Raw genomic sequence first — 25,239 nt, forward strand, 5'->3', positions numbered from 1 at the left:
TGGAGCAACACACTTCCGAAACAGACGGCCCAATAGCAATGTCCTGTGTTTCCATGGCACCATTTTTGGATAGGGTTTCCTCTAGAACTAGTGTAGAAGCCCTGTCACGGTAAGACTCACTGGGTAATAGCAAGAAATGATCATAAGTATGAAGATTTGATGAACTTTGGCAAACAACTCTTGAAACAGGGGCCTTCGCAACATGTTTAAAATCAACATCATTCGTACTAAAACAAGGAGAATAAATCTTGACAAACGGACCGCAATATATGATAGTATTGGACTTCCGTGCAGCTACGAGCTTTAATAAACCCTAGAACTTTGTGAAATGTGATCCCTCCCTCGCATTGGAATCAACCACATAGTAGAAAGCCTTCCATGGTATAGGATCATGGACGGAGAATTACAAGTTAGAAAAATAATTAAGATCAATTTGACAAGCTATAGGAAAGCAATACTCCGCTTGTAAAGTATGTCATAGTTCCACCCGATCATCATGAATTTCAACGATGACTAAACTAGTGGCGTTAAACGGGACCTGGGGATTATATTCTATACTACAGTGATCAACCCTCAGAATGTGCCATTGAACCTTAGCCCAAGTGATCTCTGAGAAGCTAGGGAAAACAAGATTAATTGGAGTAAGATATGTCGTTAACTTGTATTCTGACCGTCGGGAGCTGTGATATTGACCTGTAGCTGACTATAATTGATTATCCATGAGGAATCCGGAAGAAGAAGCAGAGGCGGGTAGAACTCATGAACCAAGCAATAGTTATAGGTATATTAAGGTTGAGTTGAAATGTTGAACCTAGATCCAGTTACCAAATAAGTATGGCTTTGAAAAATACAAGCAAAGTGATACTAAATAAGTGCACAGATCATGTTGTGAGGAATGCGCCAATGACACTCAGATAATGTGGATCGTAAACTTGTTGATATTTGTTTCTTCTTTACTACGTCTAAGAGTCCTTTTATTCATTCGACAACAAGTTGTTGATGTTGCACATGCTGATATTTGTGGCTAGTTGTTTGAGAAGATGAGTTGCATATAGGAATGATTGTTTTCTTTAGATGTTCACAAAATTTTCCATTGAATTTATTTTATGAGATAGTCTAGAGGACATTTGTGGTTATTGTTTAATTTTGTGTCATTATTTTGTATAGAGAGGTAATTGAAGCCGATCTAGTGTATGCTCACCATCATCATATTGTTTATTTATCTCGTCTTACTTTATGAGAACTTTGTTCAGGGGTCACCTTGTAATGTGCCATCCCTTTAAAGAGAATGGTTTTCTTGACTGCAATAATTTTGTCTCTAAGAACTTTCGTCTGTTTCCATCTTAAAGCTCTTTTTTATCATTTTATTTTATTTTTTAAGGTTTGTGTGTTCATAAGGTTTGTAAAACAGTAAAACCAGAGTTGCAATGTTCGAACAATTTAGGAATTTTAATCTTTGTTGAGTCATACTTATCGTGGACTATGCGACTACTGAACCATATTGAATTGACCTAATATTACTTGTTCTATGGATAGCCCTATTTAGTATCAAGTCCCTTTTAGAAAAGCAAAAGCTAGATTTTTCCTGCTGCTGCACCACTGTTATTACATGAAATTGTTAGAAGAACAGTCTCCTTTATTGGAAACTGACGAGATGGAATTTTGTTGTATGATTTTTATTGGATGGTGTGATTTGAATGTCTAGCTATTACATATCACAATTTAAGTTTGGTTGAACTACCGTTTTAGTTACATGCTGGGCTTTGTGTGCTCTGTATTACCTGTAAGTCTGATTCATTTATATCAGCTTCACCCTGCTTACACTGAAGTAACTATTGCAGGTTGTTAAGGATGCAATTGCATCAGGTGTTGAGGGGTATGATGCTGAGATTAGAGCTGCGGGTAGGAAGGCTTCACAAGGCTTGTGTTTAACAACAAAAAGTGTCATTGCCATTGCTAGCAAAGCTGTAAATATTTCAGCTTGGATGTGAAATACAATTTTGCCTGGATGAGGGGGCTTCTTCTTTTAAATTTAGAGATTTAATGTATTTCATCTTGTTGACTACTTGCAGCACACAGGTGACGAAAGTATTCTTTACATATGTACAACATGCACGCAGTGCTGGCAACCGCATTGAATCTGCAAAAGAGCTGAAAAGGATGATAGTGTTCAACGCTTTGGTTGTCACACCATTAATATCAGATATTGAATGAGAGTCTGTAACATTAGTTGAACCTACCAAGGATGAATCTAAGCAAACCGAGGAAGAAGATGAGTGGGAGTCCTTACAAATTCTGAGGAAGACTAGACCAAGTAAAGAGTTTGAAGCTAAGCTAGAAAAGCTTGTACAGACAGAAATAACTCTCACAGATGATCTTCCTGAGAAAGACAGAACTGACCTTTACAGGATTTACTTGGTTTTCTGCATGTATGGTGAGGTTACTGTAGTTCCCTTTGGAGCATAGATAACCACGAAGAAGGACAATTCTGAGTATTTGTTGCTTAATCAGCTTGGCACCATTTTGGGATTGACTGGTAAACAGATTATGGAGGTTCATAGAAATTTGGCTGAATAGGCATTTACGAAGCAGGCAGAGGTCATACTTGCTGATGGACAGTTGACAAAGGCCAGAATAGAACAGCTAAATGAAGCACATAAGCAAGTGGGTTTGCCTGGTGAATATACTCAAAAGGTAATCAAGAACATAACCACCACAAAGATGGCAGTTGCTATTGAAACAGCTGTGACTCAAGGGAGGATTGGTATACAGCAGGCTCGTGAGTTGAAAGAAGCAAAAGTTGATTTGGATAGCATGATTTCGGAACGATTACATGAGAACCTCTTTAAGAAAACTATGGAGGAGATAGTTTCATCAAGTACAGGTGTGTTTGATGCAGAAGAGGTTTATTCCAGCTGATTTAAGTATAGATGCTGAGAAGGCAAAAGGCGTTGTTCTTGAGATAGCTAAGAATAGGCTATCAAACTCTTTGGTGCAAGCTGTTGCATCACTGTGACAGAGGATTAATATGTAATTCAATAAGAATTTGAAGCTCTTTGCAGAAAATCCTTTTTTGTTTTTCTTTTCCAGTGAGAATCTTGTTTTACCATCATAAATGATTGGTGATTCTCGCTGAGTCCAACCATCTTGTTTAGAAAATTCTTTCATTTCATCAAGTTGCAATTTTGTGCGGCTTATGATTTCTCTCGTGATTTTACAATTAAATATCAGCATTGTTTATACAAAAATTTTGCATGTCCTAATTCAAATCAAATTAAAATTTTAAAACCACATGTGACCCAATCATAATCAAATTAGAGTAGCATGTGGATAAGATAAATAAATTTTATAATATATGGATATATTCAAGATCACCCAAGAATACATATCCTGAGGCGATCTAAATCCAAAGATCAGCCTAGAGCACAGATCTCAAGGCGATCTAAAATACTCAAATATCAAGATCTGCCGAGAGCACCGATCTCGAGGCGATCTAAATATTCAAATCTCCGGATCAGCCAAAAGCACCGATCTCGAGGCGATCTAAATATTCAAATCTCCGGATAAGCCAAGAGCACCGATCTCAAGGCGATCCAAAATACACAAATATCAAAATATATCAAGATTAGCTAAGAGCACCGATCTCGAGGCAATCCAAAATACTCAAATATCAAGATCCGCCCAGAGCACAGATCTCGAGGCGATCTAAATATTCAAATCTCTAAATAAGCCAAGAGCATCGATCTCGAGGCAATCCAAAAATACTCAAATATCAAGATCTGCCCAGAGCATAGATCTCGAGGCATTCCAAATTTCAAGGCCAGCCTATAACACCGATCTTGACGAGACCACAATACCAAGATCAGTCATGTATACAAATCACGGGGCAAAAATATATATAGATATATAATATAAAAATTTAAATTAACAAAAATAAAAATAAAATAATAATAAAAAAATATAATAATAATAATTGAATAAGATAATAGATAAAAATAGAATAACAAGACAAAAATTAAATAAGATAAAAAGATAAAATAGAATAAAAATAAAAATAAATAAAAATATATATAATTAAAAATAAAATAAAAATCCGATAATAAAAATAAAAATAAAAAAATCAATCAATCAATCAAATAAAATAATAATAATGATAATAAAAATAGTAAAATAAAATAAAATATATACATATATAAATAGTAAATAATATATATATATATATATATGTATATATATATATATATATAACAATAAATCAATCAATCAAATCAAGTAAAATAAAATAAAATACATATCCTATAAATATATGTTATATACAAAATTCAATTCAGATAAAATAGATAATATATATATATAATGGTAATAAATTAATAAAATAATAAATATTGTATATATGTATATAATATAAGAGAAAGAGAGACGTGGGGGGAGGGTGTGAATGAGAACGTGATTTGCATGGTCGCCCACGCGTCTCACAACTGCTCACGATTTTCATAACTACCCATGTTCATTTGATGTTTTTAAAAGGGGGCCGAAGATGGCGAGAAAGAGAGGGGAAGGAGTGGTTCGAAGACGGGGAGAAGGATTTTGGTTTCTTCTCGGCGAAGCATATACTTATATGAAAAGGAAAAGAAGACGAAGAGGAAGACGGAACCGGAGAAGGAGGGAAGGGACCGGGCTTTCTCGATAGAAGGAGAAGATCCTGGGATTCTCAAGAGGGGATTCTGGGCTTCTCTCGGCCAAAGATATTCAAGAAGAAGAGGACGAGGACTGACGGGAGAAAGACGAAGGAGAAGCGAAGAGAGGCTGGTTTCTCTGCAAAAGGATACTCATATAAAAAAGAAAATAGAAGACGACGAGGAGGGAGCCGAAGAAGAAGAAAACCTGGGACCAGGAAGAAGTCAACGGCACCTAGAGAGAAAACGAATGAGAGAGGAGGACGAACTGGAGAAAGAGAAAGATTCAAGGTTTCTCTCGGCCGAAGATAATTTCATATAATAAAGAAGAAGAAGAAGAAGAAGTAGAGATCCCCGCCTGCTGCCGCTGTCGTTGTCGCTGCCGTCTCTGCTATTACCATCACCACTGCAGTTGTCGTCGCGTCTGTGTGAGATGGAGGAAGGAAGCTCTCTGTTGCTACCGGAGAGAGCAGAAAGAGAAGAAGAAGAAGAAGAAGAAGAAGAAGAAGACTCTCACCATCGCTACCACTATCATAGTTGCTGTCGTCGTCATCGTCAAAATCCTTGTTGCTACCGCCACCGGAGATAGCAATAAACGACGTCTCTCCATCAAAGAAAAAGAAGAAAATATTAAGAAGAAGGCAAAAGAAGAACAGAGGAGGCAAGAAGCAAAGACGAAGAGCAGAGAAAGCAGCAAGCGTAGAAGAAGAAGAAGTTGCTGTCGCTGCTGCCACCGTCATTGTCGCTGATATCCTCGCTGATGTGCCGCCGTTATCGTCGTTACTGCTGCCTGAGATGAAGGAAGGAGGCTCTTGTCACGAGATTTCAAGAACATCAATTGAATGATCCAAGTCAATGCCATCTGTCTTCATGAAGATCTTCAAGGATGTTGTTGCCGGTGATGGAACTACCTCCGGCTACCTCCACAAGCTCTCCTCTCTTAAAGCACTTGAGATTGGCCAAAACCAATGGTGATGCCAGTCGAACTCTTTGACCACAAATCCCTCAACAAATTCGCTGCAACATTCCTCAATTGCAAGATTGTCAGTCAGTACTCATCTATGCTCACGCCGCTTGTTGTCGATTCGGTTCTTCCCGTCATTGACCCATGCTCAAATCTGACTCCGGAGAAGCAAAGAGATCTCTATGCTAGCAACAAATTAGTGAAGGATCACTACGTGGAGGGTGCTGAGCTTATTGATTAGGTGCTTGATATCATTCTCAAGGAGGTCAAGAACTGCGATTGCCTACAAGGTTTCCAATTATGTTATTTTATGAGGGAAGTACTCTGACCGGATGATGTTCATAATGCTGCACCTCCTATTCATCAAATTGTTGAAAGCGCTGAAAAGTTTATGGTCCTCGATAAGGAAGCTATGTATGATATCTTCTTTAGAACTCACAAGCTCGCTGCACCAACCATTGGTGATCTGAACCATTCTTTGCCAAGCTTGCTTTGAAGCTAATCCCATATACTCTTGTTTCAGCGATCTCGTCACTGCTTGTCGGATCTTTGGTTTGGACGTTATCTCCACACCAACAATGAGCTCTACTTTAAGCTTATATCATTAGACGACTTGGGACAAGAATTTGGAATCAATACTCACAATATCTAAGGACCAACTTAATTCTTTCAAATTTAGTCTGCAACATTAAGTCTGAACATGAAGGCCGGAGTTATGGACTTAATAGAGAAGACAACTGGACAGAAGAGGCTTAGTGCATCCTTATCAAGCATGTTGAGAACTATGTCATTATATTAATCCTGTGACCATGCAACACTAAAAAAAAAATAAATGAATACATGATATATATATACTCTTGTACCAAAGTAACATTGTTCATCTTGCAAGGATATTGCATCAATCTCATCTCTTTCTGATTTGTATAATTCAAGCCAACAACTGTGCAAATTGCTTGTTCTGCATGGAATAAAAGCTGCCAACTTAATGGAAAGGAAATATATATTAGATACAAGGTATCCATGAGTCATAGATATGAAGACCTCTGTTCGTCCCAATTTTTTTTTTGTAATGGCACCTCACAATAAATGATATACACGCAATTGCACACCAATGAAAACCAGTCAGGCTCTCTCTCAAAGCCACGTACATGCTAGTATGCAAATTAATTTCCTCCATGCATGCTCGTGACATGCCCAAATATATATATATATATATATATATATTCAAAATACATGGGCCCACCATGAAAGAAACACACATGCAAATGAATAAATAAATAAATAAAATTGATGAGAAGTGAGAAATCATATTCACGTGCATGTTAAAAAAAAAAATGTGATGAGAAGCATGCATGTATATTAATGTGTATGATTAAAGAGAAAAATAAAAAAATAAAAAAATAAAAAAATTAAAGTGGGTCCCACCGCAAGGGAAATATACCTAGAAAAAGAATAAAATGATATAGAAAAAAAGAGAAAGCATGTAATGGTATACATGCATATATATCCACATACATCATTTGTTAAAGAGGGCAATTTTCAGTAGGTGGGCCCTGTCCATGCACATGGAGGTGAATATGACAAGCATGGATTTATTCAAAATATATATATATATATATATATATATATATATATATATATATATATATATATATATATATATATATATATATTCATTTTGAAGCAATGTCAAAATATTAATATGTTCGATTTCAAGATTTCAAGACATAATGAGATATATATTTCAAGATGGCAATGAGACATATAAGACTGCTAACAAGACGTGTAATGTGGTGGTGAGGCACATGCAGCCACTATGTTCAAATATACACATATATAATATGATATATATATATATATATATATAAAATCAAAGCCAAAGTAGTAAGTCAAGGTTCGAGATATGAAAAGAGTCAAGACTTAAAGAATATATATAAATCGACAATTGAACCCAGTGGTCTCAAGATATCAGAAGTCGAAGACCCAAAGAGTTCACAAGTCAAGATACAAATCGAAAAATCGAACCCAAGAGTCTCAAGACATCAGAAGTCGAAGACCCAAAGAGTTCACAAGTCAAGATACAAATCGACAATCGAACTCGAGTAGTGTCAAGACATCCTAGTCAAAGACCCAAAGAGTTCACAAGTCAGGATACAAATCGACAATTGAACTCAGTGGTCTCAAGACATCAGAAGTCAATGACCGAAAGAGTGACACAAGTCAAGACTTGAAGAAAGTTTCACAAGCATAAAAGCCAAAGCTCATGGAAAGTCAAAATCGAGTTTATAATTCATCAACATAAAAGATCCAGAACTTGAAATACAAATCAAAATGTAAAAATGTCTGAGACACAGTTCGGACACAAGTTCATAAATCAAGATGATTTCAAATTTATTGTATTCATATTGATTAAAATGAATGAAATTGATTGTCATAACTTGTTTCTTTGTTCACACTTATTTCTTAATCGGAGGTTCCTGCGACAATGTCCAGGATAATTAACATTAAGGGCTTGCCCCTAATGGAAGTCATGAACCCATAATCTCTTGAAGTCATAAAAATTAAATTTGATTTGTGATCCATTTATTTCAACCGGTCCAACCCTAATTAAAGGCCGGGTGAGAAAAAAGGAGTCCACAAGCATATGTTATTTCCTTTACACTCTGTTCTGTATTGAAGATTTTTTTTTTTAATTCCCAAGTTCCAAATGTTGCCAAGTTCTACAAATATTTATAAAAACTAGCACTTGCATTAGCTAGTTCCTTTGATTAATGGAAATTCCTTCTTGCTGTTCTTCTGAGAATTGTGTTCTGATGTAAATTTTTTCACCGGTATATTACTAGTTGATTCACACATACTTTTACTGCATCAAACAAATATTGAATCTAAAATTGGTTTAGTAAATATATAATGAATATCTGTACTAATTTGGGTCTCTCATTTAATCAGCTTAAGTTTTTAGGTTGAACCAGATGTAGATAATGTGTTTGTCTTAAAATTTAACATCTTATAAGGGCGCTATTGAAGAAGGGAAATATAAATGTATAAGCTGATAGGTTAAATCACCCAAACAAGATGTTCAACATCTATCAGGACAAATTTTTAAATTCAAAATGAATAACAGGTTAGCAATCTAATTTTTGTAGTAAGTCTGATTGTACTTGGATTGCATCTAACATAAAAGAAATAATTTTGGTGCAGGTTGCTTCTCTTAATGACATGCTTGCATGTGACATGGGAGTCCCTTCGGAACCCTTAACATGGTCCTCACCGGAAAAGCCTGCAGACCTGTACCTTATATATCTGAAGAGTATCCCAAAGCCGGAGAACTTCTCCAGATTGCAGTATCTTCTCGGCATCAGTGATGCAACCGATGTTGTGCTCAGAGACACAGCAAAGCAAGGTGCGCTGCCCATTGATAACAAAGAAGAGGAATTCGTATTCTAAATGTTGAACTTGATGGCAAACGATTAATCGAGTCTAAACCTTCGCCCATTTTTGGTAGTTTTGTCGTGGTTTATAGTTATCTCCACATCGATAATTTTGTTTATCTGAACTTTTTTTTTTTTTGGTTTGGCATTGAGTTTGGGGTGAAAAAGATAAAAAGTTTAGCAATGATGTACTTATCTTTCAATGTTAATTAGGTATGTTGTATGATTTCATTTCTTGGGATATTACTGAGGAAAATTATAATACCCTGAACCTTTGGATACCTGTTGGAAAATGTATTGAGGGTATTACTACAGTTGCAGTAAGATTTTTCTATAGAGCAATCTTGTTGAGAAACCCCAAGTGGAAAGAACAAGGACCTAAATGAGAGTTTCTAAAAGATTTTGGGTTAAAGAGTAAATGAAAAGGATGGACATGAAATGTTTCTAAAAACCAAGGACTGAAAGGTAAGGCGGCAGGGATCTTTTTGAAATACTGTGTTATAATAAGGGACAATTGGATAATTTGTAAGGATCTTTTGAAAATACTATTTCATGATTTAGGGACCATTAGTGAACTTTTCAGGGACCTTTTTGTAAGATATTGTATTTTCAGGGATTAACAGTAAATTTCGGCAGAAAACTTAAGTTAGAGAAAAATCTAGAGTTTGATGGTTTCATCTCCTTCTTCTCCTTCATACTACTACAGTAACCCGAGAAAAAAAAATTGAAAAAATGAGAAAATTGGAGGTTTTTAAATAGAGGAGCTTGGAGATCGTCGGAGGGAGTTCGCCGGAGGGATGGTTTTACTTGGTAAGAGCTTTTCTTGGTGTATTTTTTCATGAATGAGAGTGTATGTATGCATGTTTGTATATATGTTGAATTTGATGAAAATGATATGGATTTGAAGAGATATTAATGAGAATGAAGAAGTTGTTATTGTGAGATGTTTAGATGTTGGAAAAACCTTGTATTCATGATGAATCTAGCTTGAATGGAGGACGAGATTCTTGGTTTTACTGTAGTATTAATGTATCACCGAGATTAGGGTTTGGTTTAGTTAATTTAAGTTGATGATGATGATGGTTGGATTGGAATTGGTTAGGTTTAGCCAAATTGATTTGGTTGGATCAAACCAAGTTGGAATTAATTTGATTGAGTTGGGTTTAATTTGGTTGAGTGGGTTTGATCAAATCAAGTTGAGTGTGGTTGGACTTGAATTGTTTGGTTAAATTGAGTGGGTTAAGACTGATTTGCGCTTGGTTTGGATGTTGGGCTAAAGATTTGGGCTGAACCAATTCAAGGAAAATTTGGGTTCAATTGAACCAATTCAACAGATTGAGGTTGAACAGATTTGTATAAGAATTGGAGTTGGTTCAAGGCTGGTTGGCTAGATTGAGGTTGGTTCAGTTGAATTGAGGTTGGTTCAGAATGGTCTAGCCTAAATTGGGTTTATTTAAGTGCAATTGGAGACCAGTTTGCTTATGCAAAGTCGTATTTTAACTGATTGGAGTGAGTCGGCCAAATTAGAGAGTCGGTTATTGATTTCTTGTATTTTCTGTTGGGTTCAATTATGTTTTTAGTTGCCGTATTTATTTATTTTATTTTGTTATCCTGTTAGGTGTTGATTAGGTTTAGGAGGGAGTTCCTGGTCTAGCAAGAAACCCAAAGGAAACCAGGTGAGTTGATAGTGGTTATTATTTAAATTATTGGATAATTATTATTATCTTGGAAATAATTATTTTATTATTATTATTTTGAAATAATTATTTAATGGCTAGTATTTTGGAAATTATGGTTTAATTATTTCACTTTATTATGTTTAATTGCGTATACTGTTGAAATATACTTATATTTATTATTATTTATTTGTCGTTGATGTGCCATGACGATCGTATTGATATATATGATTTTGTATAATTATACATATTTTCAAATAGTGAAAATACACATATATATGATTTAATTATTTGGTTCATGTGTTTACTCTTAATGGTTAGATATGCTTTGATTTGGAATGAGTTGTGAAACCATGTGAGCATATTGAAATGTTTTACCGGTAATATTTGTGGAATTGGTTTTCATTCCTGGTATAGGAATGGTATCATGGATCTGGAGTTTACGAGTATTATACATTGTTATATTTTTAGCATTAGCTTTGTGAAAAATAATGTTTAATTCTGATATGTGAATACTTGTCCGGGATAAAAATCCTGTGATATGATTTATACCGATTGTATTATTGCTATATCTACATGATGGTTTAGACGGTGACGATGGGCTAAAGCCCGACTACTGTAGTAGTGGGTCCCACAACCTAGCCTTTAGAGGTGGCGTGGTGGACCTGATTGTTGATTTCTACGAGGGTCAGTTCAAGTGGGAGTGTAGAGCCCTGACTGGATATTCATCGGGTAGCCGGGGTCACCGACCGGTGAAACGATGGGTCAACGTTAAGGACATGAGTTCCTTGACGGCTCTGAACCTAGCCGCGGCCACGGTGAAGGTCAAAGAGGTTTGTAGACCATGTTATGCTGGGTGAGTGTTGGGTATTGTTTTATTTTGAATTTGAGATTTATGTTATTTTGAATTGTGATGAGGGGCGAAGCCAGCTGTCGCTCTTAGGAGGGCAGTCCCTCACAAAATTGGTGTTTACTGAGAAATCCGATTTGATGTTGATTTATGATGAATTTATGTTTCAAAAGCTCTTTAAAGTTGTATTTTTTTTTAAATTCTGGTATTTGTAAAAATTGGGAAATTATTTGAGAATTGATGTTTATACACTTTATGTACACTACACTAAATTATTTGAAATTATTGAGCCACTATCGACCAACTGAACGTGTTGTAGTTGCAAGAGCAGGACCCTAGTAGATCACTGTTTGACTATAGAGCTAGTCAAGGTTGAGTCCAAGATTGTTGTGGGTCATATACCTTTCTTTCTATTTGTTGTTGTCGTGATCTTGTAGCGGTTGTACCCGCAAATTTGAGTAATTATATTTGTTGTATTTATGTATTTGAATCCCGAAGTTGGTGTAAAGTTATAAATTGTAATTTGTAAGTCTGATTTGTTTTTTTAGGGGCATCAGTTTCCAGTTAAAAATGGATTTTTTACTGATGGGTGCCACATTTACCTCAGTAGAAGGGGTGGGTGTGACAAAAATTGTATGATAAAACATTTGAGGTTATTATATTTATTTATGTTGTTGTAGGTGATTATTGATACTGAGCATGAACTGGTGTTTTTATTTTTTTTTTAGGAAAGAACTCAGACAGGGCTATTTATTAGAATAAGAAAAACAGAAACAAAGAGGGAACAACTGAAGAATAAAGAAAGTAAAAATAGAACTAAACAACAGGAATAAGCAAACTTAGAAATAAAATCTAGAATCGAAAAAGCTCTTCATGCTTCAGTATGGTAAATCACGCCCACAAATAAAATGATTAACGAACTGGTAGTTGATTCCCAGGGATGCAATGTTGAAGACAGGAGTCTTCCATGAACTAGGACTTGTATGGACAGATGGTTTGCAGTGCATGTCAAACAGACAGGTGGTGGGAGAATCAGGATGCTTGAGGATTTCCAAAGATTCATGATTAACTATAAACAGGTGTTGAACGAGGATCTAACACTCCGTCGCAGTTTGAAGGGCCACTTTCATTGCAAGCAAATCAGCATTAAATGATCCCCAATGGAGCAAGAGATACAACCTGCAATGGAAATGGAATAGTTATAATTGGAGAAGAAGAATCCAATCGAACTCACCGAGTTATTGCAGGTTTAAAGGGCGCAAGTGAAGAGAAACTGGCCGTCGACACTAGAAAAGTTGTTAAGGATGAGCTTTCTGCCAAGAAGATTCTTGTTTTCTAAGGTGAACTCGTTAATAAGAGCCAAGGATTTACTAACGATCACTTGATAATTCGGGTGAATATTCCTGAAAATAGCATCACAACGAGCCTTTCAAATAAACCAAGCACCAGCGGCTATAACTAAGTTGGTGTATTTAGAATGATTATAATTCGTGAACCAAGCACCAGAAGCAAAGCCATCAGGGAATGAGAGGGGCATGTTGACTTTACAGATGATCTGATTCCAAACCATTTGAACCTTAGAGCATTGATAAAAAAAGATGACCAATTGTTTCTCTGTGAGCGCCACACAAGACACAAGGGTTGTTAAGGCCTAAATGCAATCTATAAAGGAAATCATATGTGGTTAATCTACCTTTAAAAATAAGCCAGAGGAAATGCTTGACGCGCGAAGCTACATGGATTTTCCAAAGCTTCAGCTAGTCGGACCACTGATCCAGGTGAGAAGCATTGCGATTCAGGTGGTGATAAACAGCTGCTGAAATCTTGGTGTGAGGAGATTTTGGAATCCAGACCCAATGGTTGTGAGAAGAAAAGTCGATGGTGGCCAAATTGGGAAAGACAAAATCGAAATTATCACCAAACAAGTAATTCACACTAAAAGAATCCTAAAGGTTCTCGTGAATCAAATTAGAAATATTAAGGTGCTCAAAATCTGCAGACATGTTAATAAAAGTAGGTTTTAAAGTAATTGGAAGATTGGAACACCAAGGATCCATAAGAAAAGAATTATTAGTAGGATTAAATGAGTTGATCCTACAAAAGGGTTTAATATAAGTTGCAGACTTGCAAAGACCCCGAGAAAACCAAGGACATTTAGGAGGCGCCATGTCAGACCAAAAGTTAATTTTACCATACTTCAAAAATAAAATATCAACCCAGATTGCGTCGTCCCTGTTTAAATACTTAAAGATATGCTTGGCCAGCAAAGAGTGTTTACCAAGAGAAAGGTCCCTGATACTAATGGCCCCCTTAGGCTTACCTTCAATGATTGAACTCCGAACCACTTTATGGATGCCCTTTCCATTGTAATCGTGACTCCAAAAGAACCTTCTCAAAACTTTGGTAATCTCAGATAAAACTGAATCTGGGATAGGATATACTAAAAGGTTGTAAGTAGGAATGGAAACCAAAGAAGAGTTGATCAGAGTCACCTTAGCAGCAGGAGAAAGGGAGAAGTTATTCCATCTGCTGTAAGGGCGACGAATTTTATCGACCATGGGCTTTTAAAGGTGGTCATAGCCAATCGGAGAAATTAAAATACCGAGGTACTTAAAAGGAAAGGAAGCAGGTTTGAGATTTAGAATAGAACAAATGCTTCGCAGAACTCTTTTATTGAACCAGGAAAGGAAGAAAAATTGCGACTTAGAATAATTAGGACGCTGACCAATAAGGTTACTATAAATAGAGAGACAGAGATTGATGTTCCTGGCAGCTGCCCTGGAGGCATGCGTTACCAAAATAAGGTTGTCAGCGTACATCAGATGAGTAACGACCAGAAACAAATCCGACTTGTTCTCAACCAATAAACTGAGGGAGAACAAGCTTAAGACGATCGGCCAGAATTTTAGAAATGATTTTAAAGCAAACGTTGCAAAGCGAAATAGGTTTGTAATCAGAAACAGATTTAGGCTCGTCCTTCTTGGGGATAAGAGCAATGAATGTTTTACCCCCAAGAGGACGGCATGATAGAATTCTCAAAAAAATGACGAATGGCCGAGAAAAGCTGATCACCGATAACATGCCAAAAAGCTCGATAAAACTTGGCGTTGAAACCATCAGGGCCAGGGGACTTACCTGATGAGAGATCCATAATAGTAAGGTAAACCTCTTCCTTTGTGACATCGCGAACAAGCTGTGTGCCATCAAGGTCTGAGAGACACGGGAGGTTATCGGGAAACGCATTGAAGATGTCAAAGTTGGTATCGGAGAGGTATAGAAGTTGAGAAAAGCATGATCAATGTCCTAGGGTTCGCTATAAATATTATCCGCCTGATCTGCAACCTGGGAAATGAAGTTAGTGTGCGAGTGAATCCGAGTGATGGAGTGAAAAAATTGGTGTTTTTATCTCCATCTTTAATCCAAAGAAGACGAGCACATTGGGTCCATTTGATGTTGCACTGGCGCTGTAAGGTAGCAAGCTTAGCGTATTCCTCCATAAGAAGAAATGGAGAACTAGAGATAGAATTGGAAAGTTCAAGCTCGCAAATACTAGCTTGAGTATCAATTAAAGAGGAATTAATGTCATTAACACCAGAGCGACGCCAAGAATTGATTTTAAAACGAGAATGTGACAAAAAGGTGAGAGAAAGCTTGCATGGGGTTGCCATGAGGAGAACAACTCTAGGCCTCACTAACAGCGGAGTGACACCCCAAAAAAATCAAGCCAGAAGTTCTCAAAACGGAAAATACTACTGTTATGAAAAGGATGCGTACTAATGAAAAGAAGAAGAGGAGAATGGCCTAAAAAATAGCGGGAAAGATGCTTAAGATTATAAGACTTAAAGAAATTGGTCCACTCTAAATTCACCAAACAACGGTCCAATCTGGCCCACCGTTGGGAACGGCCACATTGATTGTTACACCAAGTAAAGGGTAGACCAGAAAAGTTTAAGTCTTAAAGATTATTCGCTTCAACGACATCAAGAAAAAAATGAGCTTTCCTATCATAATACGAAAAAGAACCTCCCTTATGCTAGGTCCTAGAGAGGACAGAGTTGAAGTCCCCCACGATGAGCTAAGGGAGATACAAAGCAGAGATTTTGGAAAGCTCATGCCAAAGAAGGCACTGGTTACAAAAGCGAAACGAGTTATGAATTACATAAATGAGAAAGTTTTAAGAAGAATCAGACGAAATCACGATGTGTAAAGCCCGACGAAAAGAGGCAATAGGGGTGACCTGCCCAATGATCCTGTTCCAGAACATAATGATACCTCCAAATAGACCATCAGCCATGATCGCAGCCCAATCCCAGTTTTTAGAGATTTTTTTACAGAAGCAGTCAACACGGTCAGAGCTGGCTCTGGTTTCAACAAGACAAAAAAGGAGAGGATTATGAGTACGAATGAGCCGAAAGACGCGAGAAGAAGTTTCTCTCGCCAAAATCCCCCTACAATTCCAGTAAAGAATTTTAGCGGAGTTCATGGAAAAATCAGTAAAAGAAGAAAGAGCAGGAAACTTCCTGAATGAGAGGACAAACATCTGCACCAGTGAAGAAAGGGTGGATTAGGAACCGAAGTTCCCAAATTCCACTCTTCCTTTCTTCTAGGAAGAATCCGAGGTATGAGAACCTTTCCTTATGAGCAATTCACATCTTACTTCATTTTGATATTGGACTAAAGTCATAGAATCGTCCGGGTTATCATCGTCGAGCATCTCTTCGTCTTTTTCTTCATCCTCCGAAAAGTCTTCATCTTGGTTGCTATCTTTATCCATATCTCCACCATCAAGAGCTACAAAAACTTTTTTTGCAACCATGAGATGAGAATCACTGCCAACCAAGGAAGAGAAAGGGGAAGAAGACAAGAGTGAAGTTCAAAGAATATGAGGGGGGAGTTTGAACAGGAAAAAACCGGGACTTTTCTTTTTTCTGGAGATTTGCGAAAAGGTATGATTTGATTGGGGGATTCAGATGGTTGTGCAGGAAGGGGATCTACAACACCGCCTAAAGATTTGGCGTTATCCCGAAAAATGATTAGAAGGCTAGGATTAACGGTCAAATTTGTGAGATGTGAATCATTAGGGGAAGCCATCATCTCGAAGTTGATAAGTTCGATGTAGGTAGCATGGGGAAGAAGAGGCCGCCCGCTGTCGCTGCTTTGTTTACTGCCACGTAAGTCACGAACAGCAGCAATGCCTCGGGAGCCACCCGCATTGGAACTCGCTACAGCTACTGTGCTTCGAGTCACGTGATTGTTACGTGTGCCACCCCCGCGACCGCGAGCATGGCCGCGCTTGTAGAAGACCGCCAAGGGCCGTAATCTGTTTCCGGGGAAAACGGGGCCGTCTCGAGAGGGGCAATGGGTGATAAAGGGACAGGGCCAAAGACAGTAGCCACCTGCTTCAGTTAGCGACATGAGGATCCTGGGCAAGACCTACCGCCATCTCTCGTCGCGAGAGGATGGAGTAGTACTGTTGGTTCTCGTCGTTGCCTTTCTAGGGCACGCGTTGTTTCCGTAGCTGATCATCCCACAAGTATAGCAAAACATCAGCAAACGTTCATACATCACCACGACAAACACACGGTGATGATAGTCGCCAATCCAGAATCCCTTGCTTAGAGGCTTAGAAAGATCAATCTCAATAGTTTCAAGAGTTTCAGTATCCCAGAACTCCACTGGGAGGTTGTGAAACTAAACCCATATAGCTGCCGAATTCAATTTAGCGAACGTCAGTTCGAAAAAGGGCTTCCAAGGAAAAAGTTGCAGGATGATGCCGTTAATGGACCAAGGACCCTCCGTAAGAAGTCCTTGTGAAACAAGGTGAGAAGTGCATCGAATTAAAATGAATCCATTTGGGAGGTCAGAGATGAAGACTTCTCCAATATCTGCCCATTTAGCACACAGGGCGGCCTTAACTTGGTCGAAGGGTGGAGGCTTACCGAAAAGCTTCTCGTAAAACGCATGCTGGAATCTCATATGAGCTCTGGTTAAGGCATCATCATCGACCCGAACGAAGCTGGAAGTTGATTCCTTAATCTTATTGAGAATTTGCATGTTGTGGATGGGGGAATTGTCGAAAGCCATGCTAGAAGATGAAGCGGCTTGGGCCCATAATTTCTGCTGAGAAGGGAAGGACGAGGAGGTTGGTGGTTGGTCCCCACTTGCCATGGCAATGGGGAGAAGACGGAGGAGCGACCAGAGGAGGTTCAGGCGTGAAGAGGTTTAGCAAGAATTACTTGATTTGGACTTTGCCGCCACAATTGTTATACTTGAACATGTTACTGCGTTGGTTGCAAAGGTCCATATAAAAAGGCGTTTGGTTATTGCTAATTAGATTTTTGTTTTCTTACCAAGATGAGAAGCTTTAAAAAGGTTAAGTGCATGCACTGTCATCAGTTCAGCGGAGCAAATGTGGCAAGATCTGTGCACACATGAAAGCTAAGATCATTCATGCATAATTACAATTCACACTTCACTCACGAATTGAATGTTTATCACTGGCAAGACGCTTTTGCGAGGACTTAAATACTAATTGACCATTTTGTTGTTTTAAGCGTTTGCTTATATTTTTCCAGAACATTGTCTTCTAGTAATTTTTTGTTAAAGCACCAGCAATAGATTTAAAAAAAAAAACACCTAAAACATATTATTTCATAAAATATAAAAAATTATATTTATTTAGAATTTATTCCCCACAAGTTCAACATTTTTGAGATAAATAAATAAATGAATAACTCAAATGAATTAAGTTCCTACATAGTGTTTGGTAAGAAGAAAAACTAAATAGATTGAATTTTCAATTGATAATGTATTAATAAATATTTGTATTTCACAATATAATAAAATCAAACTAGTGTTTGATTAGATGTAATTAAAACATATTACAGTATTAAAAATCTGTAAATTAAAATATAAAAAAAAACCACAATATTTTTAGTAATACCATGACTAATGACTTTTGCTTAAGAATTTTTTTGCTCCCTAAAATTCTAAAAGCTAATTTAAGAATCTGATTTACACCAATAATGATTCATAAAATATTTAAAAAGTTTGATAAACTCAAATAAAATAACATGATTAATGCAAGCTGATATTTATACATATTACCATGCTAATTTCTTGTTTTCCTTGGAGCATTCTTATATCATAAAAAGAGAACTTCAAAAATGTGCATAATTATCAATTTGATAAAATTACTTCATCACATTACTTATAAAATCAAAATAAATTCATGATTCTCAACCTACACATAGAAATCATAAAACATGTTGGTCCATAACTGCAATTCAATGGGCATCCATCCTCTTATTTAATAGTTATCAAACCATAACCAGAAACCAGAAATCAGGACAGTTTTGACTTAATTTTTAAGGAACTTACCAAACCACAAAGAAGAACTCTTGGGATATCTCTTCAAGCCATCTTTGTAATCCACATAGTTTATCCCAAATCTAACAGTGTAGCCACTTTCCCATTCAAAGTTATCCAACAAAGACCATGCAAAGTATCCTCTGACATCAACCCCTTTCCTGTTTTTTTTTCACAATTAAACAAATAAATCTCTTAACTCACTGTAATTTAATCATTTTCAAAATTTAATTTACTCACTGGATCGCTCTTCGAAGATAGAACAAGTGTTGCTCGAAGTAGTTTATTCTCATGTCATCTTTCAGTGCTGCTTCAAGTGGTAATGTTCCATTGTTCACTTCATCAACTCCTTCAAAATCACAAAATGTCTTCCATCTCTTTTAATCAAGAAAGGAAAAAATATATATTTGCATAAATGGTTGAGGTCGATTGAATTACCATTCTCCGTGATATAAATTATGGGATTCTTGTACTTCTTCTTCGTATAGATCAATAGATCGCCTATTCCGCGAGGATAAACGTATAACCAAGGAGAAGCAGCCTGAAATAATACATTTCATTTACAATATGCATACATTATATTAGATCGAGAAGGTATTATCAATTACCTGTGGTCCTATTGGAATGCCATTCCTCACAGCTACATAAAATTAATTTACTGAGAATCAAATCAGCATAATGAAAAAATAAAACTAAAGTTCGTAAAATAAAAGTTACCTGTTAATTCCACGTGCGAATCTGTTTTGAAACTTGCTTTAACTATGTTTGATGAAGGAATATTTCGAGCATAAGAAGAAGTGTAGTAATTCAATCCAATGAAATCAAATGATCCCTTAACAATCTCTGATTGCTTCTTGGTAAACTTTGGTAGACGATCTCCAACATAAGCTCTCATGCTACGAGGATAGTCTCCAAACACTAAGGGGTCCATGAACCTATTGATTAACGTTAAATTAATTTAATCATTTAAGAGAAGAGATTAGCACATAAAAGAGAAGTTAACAAATATTTACCATCCTAACATGAAATCCATAGCTCTTTGAGCTGATACATAATCTAACTTTGAGCTGGTGTCTGGAACAAACCAGCCAGTATTCAGAGTTATGCCAATTTTTCCTTTTTGACGTGCCTAAATATATTATAAGAGATATAATACAAATTCATTGAAATATAAATGATAAAAATATACTTGACTATAAATTAGAACGTAATAACAAAAAAAAGAAATTACCTGATATTTCAGTTTGTAGGTGGTGACTGCAGCAGCATGAGCCAAGAGCTGATGATGAGCCACAATGTAGGGTCCTCTGTTTGAGTCATCGATGAAACAATGTTGGGCCTCATGAGCAGAGCAATGATGTAATCCACCATTTCCAATGGTGTAGCCGGAACTAGAAAAACCCAATGGTTCATTAAGTGTAATCCAATGTTTTACTCTGTCACCAAACTCTTTAAAACACACTACTGCGTAATCTTGGAAGTCCGACCTAAAAAGGAAGAGAAAGAAAGTTATTCGAATCAGTTTTCACAAAGAAAATGTGTCTGTGTAATAATTATAAAAATAGTTTCAAGGAAAAAAAAAAACTCATTCCTTCCAATTTTTTTTAGAATTCCTATGGTTCTTTCAAAAAATTTCTCAAAACTTTTCATATCTGCTTCATAAATACATACATAAATTGCTATATAAAACAATCACTCAGGTTTGGTTGATATGAAAATATTTGCTTGTCCTTTTCTTGACAAATATCTCTTATGATTTTTTTAATATTTATCCTGTAAAACATTTAACAGAAACAAGATTTCTAACAACGAAAGACAAACAAAATTATGAGAGTTTCAAGAACCTTTTCAAAATAAGCATGCACTTAGCATCCAAACATACAAAAAATGAAAGGGATAAACACTTGTCCTTACACAATGTTTTCACTCCGGAAACCTCCATACTTATCTTCCAGAGCTTGTGGAGAGTCCCAATGGAACAGTGTCACAAAGGGTTTTAATCCTGATTAAGCATAGGAAAACCAAGATAATTAGAACTTAAGGACATGTTAATGAGGAAAAGCATAGAGTGATTCGATTAGTAACCATTAGATATGAGTTCATTAATCAAGTTGTTGTAATAGTTCACCCCTTGTTTGTTTATCCCTCCGCTTAGGCTCCCGTCTGGCAACATTAATTAGATACAAAATTACTGATTAATTAGTTCCCAAATAAATAAAATTTTTCCATTAATAAACAAATAATGATAAAAATAAAATCTTAAGAGACGTCGTCATGGCTCCTTACTTGGTAGGATTCTAGACCATGAGATAGAGAACCTGTAACCATCCATTCCCATTTCCTTCATGATCTTTACATCTTCCTACATATATTCAACTCGTTAGTACTTATTTCTAAAAATTTAAGAATGTTATTCTTTTGAGAATAGTAATATATAAAAGGAAAAATAAAATTCCTTCAGAAACCATGTATCTACCTTATAGCGATGATATGAGTCGACGGCAACATCACCGTTACTTCGGTCTGCTATTTTCTCTGCAAGAAGAAAAATATATATTAATGCTGAATATAATATAAAGTCATATTGTATCTAACAGTTGAGAAGTGACAATTAAGAAATTGGTGTAATTAGTGCTGAAATATTAAACACTTAAATGGAGTTCAAGCCTGAAGTTTTCTTGGTCTGTCATGCAAACTTTCAAACGGCCATGAAAGTCCTAAGTTTCTACACTAACCTCTTTTGTATAAAGCTACTTACATGACTAAACAATGTTGAAATTTCACCCAATATTTGTTCTTCTTCCTGCAACCAAGTTCATTGGAGAGGGGAAAAAAAGAAGAATATGGGAATACAATGTCTAAAGCATCTAATATTTATCTTTGAAAATTAAATTTTCCTATTTATTTATCGCAATGTCTTAATTGTTTATCAAACTAGTAATGCTCAAGATATAAGGAAGATTATGAATTTATACACACAAGACAAAGTCTCACTCTGATGAATATAAATTTTTACAAACAAGAAAAATATTTCTCATAGGAGATCTACTAATGGTCAAAATATGAGATCAAATTAGGCATGAAGGATGATTAAGGGCTTCTGTATCTACACAAATAAAGCTATGAACAACCCACGCATGCCTTAACAATCTTGGGAAAGATTAGATACAAAACTGAAACCCTTATGTTTAAACTATAGTAATCAAGTTCACAATCTTTCAACATCAAGAACATTATAAAAATTTTTATTTGTTTATCTTATCTTCAAAAATGATAATGATGACAAAGATAAACCTGGATGCATGTGAGTGAAGGTGTCCCATATGCTCGGGCCCCTGCCATCTTCATTCCAAGCACCTTCATACTATGTATTTGAAGATCATAATTACACCGGTATCAATAATTAAAACCTCACCAGAACAATTTTATCAAGAAATAGATGACTGACTTGATAGGACGCGGAGGCAGTCCCGAAGATGAAGCCTGCCGGAAAACTGCTCCGGTTGAGCCCAGCCACAGCTCCAACCAGCAATGCAAGCAAGAAGAAGAAGAAGAATAGAAGAGAGTGTCCTTTCTCAGCCATGATGAACAAACTATGACATGATAAAGATGTAAGTCTCTTAATATATAGACTCCATTGACATTTGTGAAAGGAAAGAATCTGCATTTATGGAAAGACAGAAAAGGTTTGCTATGAACTAAGTAAAAGTATAATGCACTCTCTGAGTAGCTTTTTCATAGTTTTGCAGTTATTTAATATGATGCAGGAAAATTGCTAGAAAAATTTATGTTGAGGGATGTTTATTAATAAACTTGATCAGCTTTACTAAAGAATTGGACTAATAAGTTAAGTCAAAAGATTTTATGATCCAAATCCCGATCACTTAAAACACTCAAAGAAATTTTAAGAAGATCCCTCTTTAGAACATATTAGATAACTTTTGTGTAAATTATTATATCATAAAGGTTAGAGCAACTAAAAATCAACATCGGTTAATTTGGTAAATATGAATTTGAATATATAAGCTTGGGGGTCTCATCCTCTCAGCATAACCTTTCAGCTGGAGTTAGACCCTAATAACATGTTTGGTTCATATTTAACAATTATAGCAATTAGTACAATTAGATGTGAAATGTCCTAGGATGTGTACTGTAGTTGCTTGTTAAATTACTAACTCATGAGTTCCCTACCACTTTTCCACTCTCCACTTGCAGTCTACACTGTTGGACCATCCCTCCCATTCTACTCTAAACAAATCTTGAGATATTCTGCTTAACAAAGATTTTTTTTTTTAAATGAGAACAAGCCACCCCAACACACATTTTTTTTATTACTACAACCTAATCATACATTAAGAGGGAGTCAAACCCTCAAACCCTCAAACCTCTTGTGTGGGAACCAGGTGCCTCAACCGCTCGATTATTGCTGTGGTGCCACTTAACAAAGATTTCTCTAAAATGTTTAAGAAAGAAAAAAAAACAAAACTTTCAGAAATATTCCACACATTTTACTTACCATGGAGAGGTAACAGTTTTCGGTTCATTTAGATAGGTCATTACTCATTAGTTTAACAATCTCACACAAATTATATGCCATAACTTTACATTCAACATAAACAAAATAGAGTGAGTGAGTGAGTTATAGCATGAAATTGTCTTCACTTTTAAGTTCTAACAACAAAGAACTTCTAACTTCTAACTTCTAACTACAAAGAACAACAAGATCAATATATATATATATATAGCCACAGAGAACAGGCTGTACTTTGGGGCATTGATTCTCACCAAGAAGCAGAACACAGCATGGGCCGTGACCTTAATGCCTCCTCCGGCAGCCCTCACCGTCCGGCTCGACCAACAACGTCTCAAATGCCAAGTATACTACAGACAATGGTAAACTTAAAGGCAGAAGAATGGGAAAAGGAAGAGTGTGATGGAGACACTGGTACCTTAGTACATCTTAATTTATTTCCCTTTTTTCATGGACCAGTGATGGAGAGGCTTTTTTTTTTTTTAAATATTGTATTTTTTTTAATTATTTACCAAAATAAGCATCTTTTAGATTAATTACTAAAATACGCAAAAAGTATCATGCAGTATACTTGCATGGTACTTTTTTGCACATGGGTAATATTTAAATTTTCTTTTTAATTTTATAATAGTTTTTTATATGAAATTTTACATTTACAACCTTACAAATTTTTTGAATTAATTTTTTCAGAAATCTATTTATATTTTACAATGATTTTTTTATATAATATTTTATGTTTTAGTCCTTATAATTTTTTTAAATTAAAATTTTTTCTCACAACTCTATTTAAATTTTACAATGGTTTTTTAATATAATATTTTACTTTTTAGAATCATTTACGTTTGATTGTATAAGAAGGGATGCTCTGGAAATTCTGGTGCATACATCGCTTCCAAATCCAATGCCCTCATATGTGCTGGTGGCAAAAATGGTGGCATTGAAAATTCTGTGTCTTGGCTGGGAACATCTTCTAAATGAGGATCTTCCGTGCTTGCTTCACTATTCTCTGTGTAGTTGTCGGTATCATCCTCATCCCCACTTGAGTTCTCGTATTCACCAACTTCATTTGCATGAGTATCACCGGCAGAGTAGTACGCTGGTGCAGTAGGTGGTTGGTGTGGATTAGTGACGCCCACACTGCCTGGTTCTATGTTGACTTGGTGTGGACTAAAAAGTAAAATATTATATTAAAAAACCATTGTAAAATTTAAATAGAGTTGTGAGAAAAAATTTTAATTTAAAAAAATTATAAGGACTAAAACATAAAATATTATATAAAAAAATCATTGTAAAATATAAATAGATTTCTGAAAAAATTAATTCAAAAAATTTGTAAGGTTGTAAATGTAAAATTTCATATAAAAAACTATTATAAAATTAAAAAGAAAATTTAAATATTACCCATGTGCAAAAAAGTACCATGCAAGTACACTGCATGGTACTTTTTGCGCATTTTAGTAATTAATCTAAAAGATGCTTATTTTGGTAAATAATTAAAAAAAATGCAATATTTAAGCCTGATGGAGACCCTGGTAATTTATTTATTTATTTATTTATTGTGATAACAGGCTAACTTAAAGATTATATAACAATATATGTTCATATATATATATATATATATATATATATATATATATATATATATATATATGTCCACAAAGCACATGACAAGCATGCTTTATTTCTTACTTTATTGTAAGTTTTATGACATGTTTTATTACATGTTTCATGGCATGTGTTACT

General features: G+C 35.8%; 2 protein-coding genes and 1 pseudogene across 2 annotated transcripts; 1 reads left to right on the plus strand and 2 right to left on the minus strand.

Moving 5' to 3' along the window:
• Positions 1–917: 917 nt before the first annotated feature.
• LOC120276173 lies at positions 918–9,087 on the plus strand (annotated as a pseudogene).
• Positions 9,088–12,475: 3,388 nt separating this feature from the next.
• Positions 12,476–14,155, minus strand: LOC120276174. Its single transcript, XM_039282900.1, has 2 exons — positions 13,918–14,155; positions 12,476–12,666 (listed from the first exon to the last, which is right to left on the minus strand). Exons 1-2 carry the CDS (start codon positions 14,153–14,155, stop codon positions 12,476–12,478), a joined length of 429 nt encoding a protein of 142 aa, XP_039138834.1.
• A 4,630-nt stretch (positions 14,156–18,785) lies between these two features.
• LOC120276022 (beta-glucosidase 12-like) lies at positions 18,786–23,913 on the minus strand. The gene is made up of 14 exons (XM_039282769.1): positions 23,751–23,913; positions 22,414–22,558; positions 22,260–22,329; positions 21,442–21,500; positions 21,252–21,327; positions 21,051–21,128; positions 20,880–20,967; positions 20,197–20,452; positions 19,979–20,094; positions 19,683–19,900; positions 19,574–19,605; positions 19,404–19,506; positions 19,206–19,314; positions 18,786–19,126 (listed from the first exon to the last, which is right to left on the minus strand). Exons 1-14 carry the CDS (start codon positions 23,768–23,770, stop codon positions 18,958–18,960), a joined length of 1,539 nt encoding a protein of 512 aa, XP_039138703.1. The 5' UTR covers positions 23,771–23,913; the 3' UTR covers positions 18,786–18,957.
• Between the last annotated feature and the right edge of the window lie 1,326 nt (positions 23,914–25,239).

Source organism: Dioscorea cayenensis, chromosome 14, assembly GCF_009730915.1.
Source record: "Dioscorea cayenensis subsp. rotundata cultivar TDr96_F1 chromosome 14, TDr96_F1_v2_PseudoChromosome.rev07_lg8_w22 25.fasta, whole genome shotgun sequence".
In the NCBI taxonomy this organism is placed as follows: domain Eukaryota; kingdom Viridiplantae; phylum Streptophyta; class Magnoliopsida; order Dioscoreales; family Dioscoreaceae; genus Dioscorea; species Dioscorea cayenensis.